Consider the following 8,612-nt stretch of genomic DNA (forward strand, 5'->3'; position numbering starts at 1 on the left):
ATCAGGATCAGGGTTAAGATCAGGATCAGGGTCAGGGTTAGGATCAGGATCAGGGTTAGGATCAATATCAGGGTTAGGATCAGGATCAGGGTTAGGATCAGGGTTAGGATCAGGATCAGGGTTAGGATCAGGATCAGGGTTAGGATCAGGATCAGGGTTAGGATCAGGGTTAGGATCAGGATCAGGGTTAGGATCAGGATCAGGGTTAGGATCAGGATCAGGGTTAGGATCAGGGTTAGGATCAGGATCAGGGTTTCTCTGTATAGATGTTGTGGTTTATCCTGTCTCTCCTCCTGTCTCCAGTCTCGTTCTCAGGGGACACAGACATCATGCTGATGATGGACAGCTCAGCCAGTGTGGGACAGAGGAACTTTGATTCCAGCAAGACCTTCGTCAAGCGTCTGGCCGAGCGTTTCCTGTCTGCTGAGAGGTCCGGCCGAACTGCTGTGCGTGTCGCCGTGGGCCAGTACAGCCGTGAACGGCGCATGGAGGCGGCGCTGACCTCTAACCTCACCCTGCTGACCAGTAAGATCGATGCCGCCGCCTTCCAGAATGACGGTACTGACGTTACCAAGGCGATGGCCTTTGCCATGGAGCAATTCCAGACGTCAGGGGGCGGGAACAGGAAGAGGAAGCTGGTGCTGTTCTCTGATGGGAGGTCGCAGGGCGTTACCGAGGCGATGTTGGAGAAGCGCGTGCGGCTGGTGTCTGAGGCGGGAGTGGAGCTGTACGTTATCACCGTGGGCAACCAGGTGAGCGAGGCCAACCTGCGCTCGCTGGTCAGCAGAGGGAGGAGATACGACGTCACCTACGCCCAGCGCCACCTGTTCCGCGTCCCAGACTACCCGTCTCTGCTGCGTGGCGTGTTCTACCAGACCGTGTCCCGCAGGGTCTCCCAGGTCTGAGTGCAGGGGCCAGGGCTGGGACCACATGCTTTAGAGTTCAGTCTCCCTCATTATGAATGGCCATTCATACTTCGTCGCTCATTTACAATCACTGTGTTTTAGTTGTGTTTTTATGTCCGATAATGACAGAAGACGATTGTGTGTCAGATTGTGTTAAGAGATTGTGTTACACTGCGTTCATGTGCTCTCTGAATTACCAGGACCTTTCAACTGGAAAACTCCTGAAAACCTCCCGTAACAGAAACTAGTTTCATACGTCCAAAACAGTTGTAACATCTTCCTGTCAGACTGTTCCCAGTTCCATTATTCCCTGTCAGACTGTTCCCAGTTCCATTATTCCCTGTCAGACTGTTCCCAGTTCCATTATTCCCAGTCAGACTGTTCCCAGTTCCATTATTCCCAGTCAGACTGTTCCCAGTTCCATTATTCCCAGTCAGACTGTTCCCAGTTCCATTATTCCCTGTCAGACTGTTCCCAGTTCCATTATTCCCAGTCAGACTGTTCCCAGTTCCATTATTCCCAGTCAGACTGTTCCCAGTTCCATTATTCCCTGTCAGACTGTTCCCAGTTCCATAATTCCAAGCAACACATGAACGCAGCATTAAACAGAAAGGTTACTGTAAAATAATGGGTTTTTTTGTGTTTTTTTTTAAAACAAACTTATTTTATGTTGTTTGTAGATCAGACAGAACAGGATATGACATCACTACATATTTTTTAAACATCAAAGTTAAACATCCTCCCTCTAGACAACCTGGTCCTAATCCAGATACTGAACAGCTGGACACAGACTGTTGGCGTGGTCTCTAATGTCCACTATATCATGTATAAACAGTTTGTCTGGGTTCGCTTGTTCAGATGAGGACAGCCTCACACACACAACCAGACGGGAAAACATCTGTCACCATGTCTGCACCTCTAAACCTGATGTGGTGAAGAAACCATTAATGACTGTCACACACACATACACTCCTCTCTGTATCAGCCTCATTAACCCTTGAAGGCTGCGAACTGTCAACTTTCTTTTTGCTGGATTATTCAGCCTTTCAACATTCCAGGTAACAGATTTGTGTGTCGTCAGCAGGGAAGGATGAGTCCCTCTATGTAATAAATAATGAATCCATGGTGCTATCGTTCAAAGCCAGTGTCTCAGTGTCAGTGGACAGACTTCTATGTGTAAAACCGATGATGTTTTGATCTGAAAGCAAACCTGCCGTCAGACAGGCTGCTAGACCTGAGCAAGCTGCTTCATTAAATGCCGCTTCACCCAATAAATGTTTCTGTAGTGTCTGTTTTCTGTATGTCCTACACACACACACACACACACACACACACACACGTGCGCACGCACACGCAACACACACATCTCTCTTCTGTCCTTCAGATAGACACACCTCTCTTCAGACAGACACACCTCTCTTCAGACAGACACACCTCTCTTCAGACAGACACACCTCTCTTCAGACAGACACACCTCTCTTCAGACAGACACAGCTCTCTTCAGCCTAATATAGAGGTGTTTGGTCTGGGTTAAAGAGTGCACATCCTGAGTCCATGCCCCGACGAATTGAGGCTGTTCTGAGGGCAACTCAATATTAGGAAGGTGTCCTTAATGTTTTATACACTATGTATAACTACTGCTGTACACACCTTTTCTATTCATATACAGTGGGGAAAAAAAGTATTTAGTCAGCCACCAATTGTGCAAGTAGGATTATTAATGAATTTATTTGCAAATTATGGTGGAAAATAAGTATTTGGTCACCTACAAACAAGCAAGATTTCTGGCTCTCACAGACCTGTAACTTCTTCTTTAAGAGGCTCCTCTGTCCTCCACTCGTTACCTGTGTTAATGGCACCTGTTTGAACTTGTTATCAGTATAAAATACACCTGTCCACAACCGCAAACAGTCACACTCCAAACTCCACTATGGCCAAGACCAAAGAGCTGTCAAAGGACACCAGAAACAAAATTGTAGACCTGCACCAGGCTGGGAAGACTGAATCTGCAATAGGTAAGCAGCTTGGTTTGAAGAAATCAACTGTGGGAGCAATTATTAGGAAATGGAAGACATACAAGACCACTGATAATCTCCCTCGATCTGGGGCTCCACGCAAGATCTCACCCCGTGGGGTCAAAATGATCACAAGAACGGTGAGCAAAAATCCCAGAACCACACGGGGGGACCTAGTGAATGACCTGCAGAGAGCTGGGACCAACGTAACAAAGCCTACCATCAGTAACATACTACGCCGCCAGGGACTCAAATCCTGCAGTGCCAGACGTGTCCCCCTGCTTAAGTCAGTACATGTCCAGGCCCGTCTGAAGTTTGCTAGAGTGCATTTGGATGATCCAGAAGAGGATTGGGAGAATGTCATATGGTCAGATGAAACCAAAATATAACTTTTTGGTAAAAACTCAACTCGTCGTGTTTGGAGGACAAAGAATGCTGAGTTGCATCCAAAGAACACCATACCTACTGTGAAGCATGGGGGTGGAAACATCATGCTTTGGGGCTGTTTTTCTGCAAAGGGACCAGGACGACTGATCCGTGTAAAGGAAAGAATGAATGGGGCCATGTATCGTGAGATTTTGAGTGAAAACCTCCTTCCATCAGCAAGGGCATTGAAGATGAAACGTGGCTGGGTCTTTCAGCATGACAATGATCCCAAACACACCGTCCAGGCAACGAAGGAGTGGCTTCGTAAGAAGCATTTCAAGGTCCTGGAGTGGCCTAGCCAGTCTCCAGATCTCAACCCCATAGAAAATCTTTGGAGGGAGTTGAAAGTCCGTGTTGCCCAGCGACAGCCCCAAAACATCACTGCTCTAGAGGAGATTTGCATGGAGGAATGGGCCAAAATACCAGCAACAGTGTGTGAAAACCTTGTGAAGACTTACAGAAAACGTTTGACCTGTGTCATTGCCAACAAAGGGTATATAACAAAGTATTGAGAAACTTTTGTTATTGACCAAATACTTATTTTCCACCATAATATGCAAATAAATTCATAAAAAATCCTACAATGTGATTTTCTGGATTCTTTTTTCTCAGTTTCTCTGTCATAGTTGACGTGTACCTATGATGAGAATTACAGGCCTTGCACAATTGGTGGCTGACTAAATACTTTTTTCCCCCACTGTACTGTCCATACTGTCTATACAATTTTGTACATATATATTTATCTTCCGGACTTTGACATTGCTCGTTCAGAACCGAAAACCAGAAAATAACGACATTTTTCAAAGAACAGAAACGGAACCTGGAACGAAAGTGATCCATATTGTTCCGGAACAGAACCGTTATTTTTAAAGCATGGGAACTGGTTAATAACGTTCAAGGCATGTTTTTCTAGTCCCACTACAAAACGCAGCAAAGCCCTCACTCAGAAATGTGTTCAGGTGTCTGCCTGCAAACTGAAAATCTTTGCCTGTGTGTGTTTGCAGGCTACCTGCCCCTCCCCCCTTTGAATCAAAGGCTACGGTACTGACGCTACAAGCTTGATTCAGAAGAAAGGGAGAGAGATTTTTTATTAGCCAGAGAAAATGGATTAACTTTTTCAATGCTAGTTAGGATATTATAGGCATAGTTATCAAGTTTCACGTAGGATTTATTAATTACAAATAGCTGAGACGTGTTTTTAATTCTGGTGCCGCTCTGCACACACAAGCTTGTTAGCTAGCTTGCTCAAAGGACATTCAAAGTCCCTCCTAGGTATAATTCTGTGGACCTAATTCACATACTACAAGACCATGGTGCTTGCCTACGGAGCTGTGAGGGGAACGGCACCTCCTTACCTTCAGGCTCTGATCAGACCCTACACCCAAATGAGGGCACTACGTTCATCCACCTCTGGCCTGCTAGCTCCCCTATCTCTACGGAAGCACAGTTCCCGCTCAGCCCAGTCAAAGCTATTCGCTGCTCTGGCACCCCAATGGTGGAACAAGCTCCCCCACGACAGCGGAGGCACTGACCACCTTCCGGAGACACTTGAAACCCTACCTCTTTAAGGAATACCTGGAATAGTATAAAATGTATCCTTTTACCCCCCCCCATAAAAAAATCATTTTAAAAAATGGTGCAATTTGTAAGTGGCTCTGGATAAGAGCGTCTGCTAAATGACGTAAATGTAAATAATGTCATAACAAGATGCTCAGCACTTCAAGCCTCAAACCTCTCTCGCTTTCTCCTGCAAAAATGTGTCACATCTTGCGCCATAGGCTACACTTGTCTGTCCTTCACACACGTGAACAACCAGCTAGCCTGCTCTATCCACACTGATTGGTGAAGTCATGTAATAATCTAAATGTAAAAAACTTGATTTCACATGTTAAAAAAAGGAACAAATGTACAGTACTTTGGTCGGAACAGTGGAACGAAACAAAAAAAAAAGTGGTTCTGTTCAGGACGAAACGATTGGAAACCCGTTTATAAGTAAAACACACATTTGATTAGCTAGCCAATTTCGAGTTGATAACAAGCGAGCTAAAGTTATTAGCTGGCTGGCTTTCTATGGGCTGAACAATGCTAGCTATAGTTAGCTATGCTAAGTAACGTTAGTTGCTACTTGCTAGCCACAAGATCGTGACGTTTTACCCTTGACCTACAATTTCCACACCTAACGGAAATGAAATTAACATAATACAGAATCTCTAACTTAAACAAAACAGATTTCTGTATCTGTTTTTGCATGGGCTGCGTCTCAATCCACCGCATCTGCCGATATCGTCCTTCCGCATCTGTGGTGAAAGGTGGCAGAGCTAGAGCGATGTTTGTCAGATCATGACATCCCGAAAATTGGTCTTCTCACGAAAACGTCTGTAGCATCTGAACGGTTTGGCCTAGAAATGGTGTTCTCCGTTTTGCTCTAGGACACGTACAGACTCTTCTGCCAACTTCTGTCTGTAGACAATCCTGTCTCGGAGCGCTACCGACAATTCCGTCGACCTCATGGCTTGGTTTTTGCTCAGACATTCACTGTCAACTGTGGGACCTTTTTACATAGACAGGTGTGTGCCTTTCCAAATCATGTCCAATCAATAGAATTTACAACAGGTGGACTCCAACCAAGTTGTAGAAACAGCTCAAGGAGGATGATCAATGGAAACAGGATGCACCTGAGCTCAATATCTAATCTCATAGCAAAGGGTCTGAATATTGATGTAAATAAGGTAATTCCATTTTTTAAATAGTTTTTTTAGCAAACATTTCTAAAAACCTGTTTTCACTTTGTCATTATGGTGTATTGTGTGTAGATTGCTGAGGATTTTAAACATATTTTATCAATTTTAGAATAAGGCTGTAACATAAAATGTGGAAAAAGTCAAGGGGTCTGAATACTTTCCGAAGGCACTGTATATGGAGATTGTTTAGTGCCTAAAATAAGGGGATAAATACATATAAAAGGACGGACACTTCAGAACAAACTTTATTTAGATTTTGGGGGGGACTGTGAATCTGCTATTCAATGCGTTTATTGGCTAATAACAGTAATGCCAAATTCAATGTTTCATCCAATAATTGTTTTAATATATTTTTTTGGCTGGTCTTAAAATTCCAAATGAAATGGCTAAATAATCCATATGGTATGACCATCTTAAAAAAATTCCATATGTTAGCTTAGAACCCCCCCCCCTCCCCCGGCTAGGATTGGACTTAGACTCTAGAAGGTTAACAGGTTGCAGTTGTGTAATATGTCAGGTCATTTTAGTTTAGAAGGGCTGTTATTGTCACAATCGTTGAGAGATGGGTCAGACCAAGGTGCAGCGTGGTATGCGAACATGTTTATTAAACTCAATAAACATAAACAAAACAAGAAACAACGTAACGTGAAATCCATACAAGCATAAACACGGAACAAGATCCCACAACTAAGGTAGGCAAACAGGTTACTTAAGTATGATCCCCAATCAGAGACAACGAGCGACAGCTGTTTCTGATTGGGAATCACACCCGGCCAAACATAGAAACACCACATCTAGATCCTAAACATAGAAAATCTAACATAGATCCTCACGCCCTGACCAAACCAACTAAAGACAACAGGCCTCTCAAGGCGCGTGACAGTTATAACGTTTTGAAAATGTGTGTGATGATTAATGCGCCCTACTCATGTTTGTGGCAAATGATATCCGAACTGCGAAGGTTTGTGCTAGCTAGCTGTGTGTTTCCTTATCCCTGAAGGGCTGGCTGGAAGCGAAAGGGCTGTGAAACAATAGATTATGATTCGTTGAATTCGAAACGGGAATATCCAACCAGCGTAGGGTCCCGCCCCTTCATTATCTACATTATCTACACATCAAAGCAGATTCTCAAGTCAGGAAGATGGTGTCAGCCAGACTGTGAGGAAGTCCCTTCCATCTTCCATCTATGTAATGTCTTCCAGATTATGGACAAGTCCATATATGGCAAGAATCAGCTCAAATAAGCAGAGAAACGACAGTCCATCATTACTTTACGACATGAAGGTCAGTCAATACAGACCATTTCAAGAACTTTGAAAGTTTCTTCAAGTGCTGTCGCAAAAACCATCAAGCGCTATGATGAAACTGGCTCTCATGAGGACCGCCACAGGAATGGAAGACCCAGAGTTACCTCTGCTATAGAGGATAAGTTCATTAGAGTTACCAGCCTGAGAAATTGCAGCCCAAATAAATGCTTCACAGAGTTCAAGTAACAAACATATCTCAACATCAACTGTTCAGAGGCGACTGTGTGAATCAGGCCTTCATGGTTTTATTGCTGAAAAGAAACTACTACTAAAAGATACCAATAAGAAGAAGAGACCTGCTTGGGCCAAGAAACACGAGCAATGGACATTAGACAGGTGGAAATGTGTCCTTTGGTCTGGAGTCCAAATTGGAGGGGGAGGTATTATGGTGTGGGGGTGCTTTGCTGGTGACATTGTCAGTGATTTATTTAGAATTCAAGGCACACTTAACCAGCATGGCTTCCACAGCATTCTGCAGCGATACACCATCCCATCTGGTTTGGGCTTAGTGGGACTATCATTTGTTTTTCAGCAGGACAATGACCCAACACACCTCCAGGCTGTGTAAGGGCTATTTGACCAAGAAGGAGAGTGATGGAGTGCTGCATCAGATGACCTGGCCTCCACAATCCCCCGACCTCAACCGAATTGAGATGGGTTGGGATGAGTCGGACGGCAGAGTGAAGGAAAAGCAGCCAACAAGTGCTCAGCATATGTGGGAACTCCTTCAAGACTGTTGGAAAAGCATTGCAGGTGAAGCTGGTTGAGATAATGCCAAGAGTGTGCAAAGCTGTCATCAAGGCAAAGGGTGGCTATTTGAAAATATATTTTTATTTGTTTAACACTTCTTTGGTTACTACATGGCCATATATGTGTAATTTCATAGTTTGTCTTCACTACTATTCTACAATGCAAAAAATAGTCAAATTGAAATGGAAAGAGACTGTTACAAAACACAAAAAAAGTTGAATGACATTCGGAGATTGTCAAACCAAGCCTTTGATACTGAGATTATGATTCACAGCTAATTAAGGCTGTAGCGTAACAAAATGTGGAAAAAGTAAAAGGGTCTGAATACTTTATGAATGCACTGAACACACCCACCTTCTGGAACAGCTCCTGAGGCAGGGGGGTTCCAGAACGCTGCTGAACACACCCACCTTCTGGAACAGCTCCTGAGGGGAGGGGGTACACCCACCTTCTGGAACAGCTCCTGAG

General features: G+C 44.2%; 1 protein-coding gene across 1 annotated transcript in view; it reads left to right on the forward strand.

Moving 5' to 3' along the window:
- Window positions 1–2,176, forward strand: part of LOC121580530 (collagen alpha-1(VI) chain) — a 63,213-nt gene extending 61,037 nt beyond the window's left edge. Inside the window, exon 33 of the mRNA XM_041895454.2 lies at window positions 304–2,176. Within this exon, the coding sequence (XP_041751388.1) occupies window positions 304–905 (602 nt within the window). The 3' untranslated portion in view covers window positions 906–2,176. The remainder of the gene's footprint in view (window positions 1–303) is intronic.
- Window positions 2,177–8,612: the final 6,436 nt, after the last annotated feature.

This window comes from Coregonus clupeaformis, unplaced genomic scaffold (genome assembly GCF_020615455.1).
Source record: "Coregonus clupeaformis isolate EN_2021a unplaced genomic scaffold, ASM2061545v1 scaf0409, whole genome shotgun sequence".
NCBI lineage: Eukaryota > Metazoa > Chordata > Actinopteri > Salmoniformes > Salmonidae > Coregonus > Coregonus clupeaformis.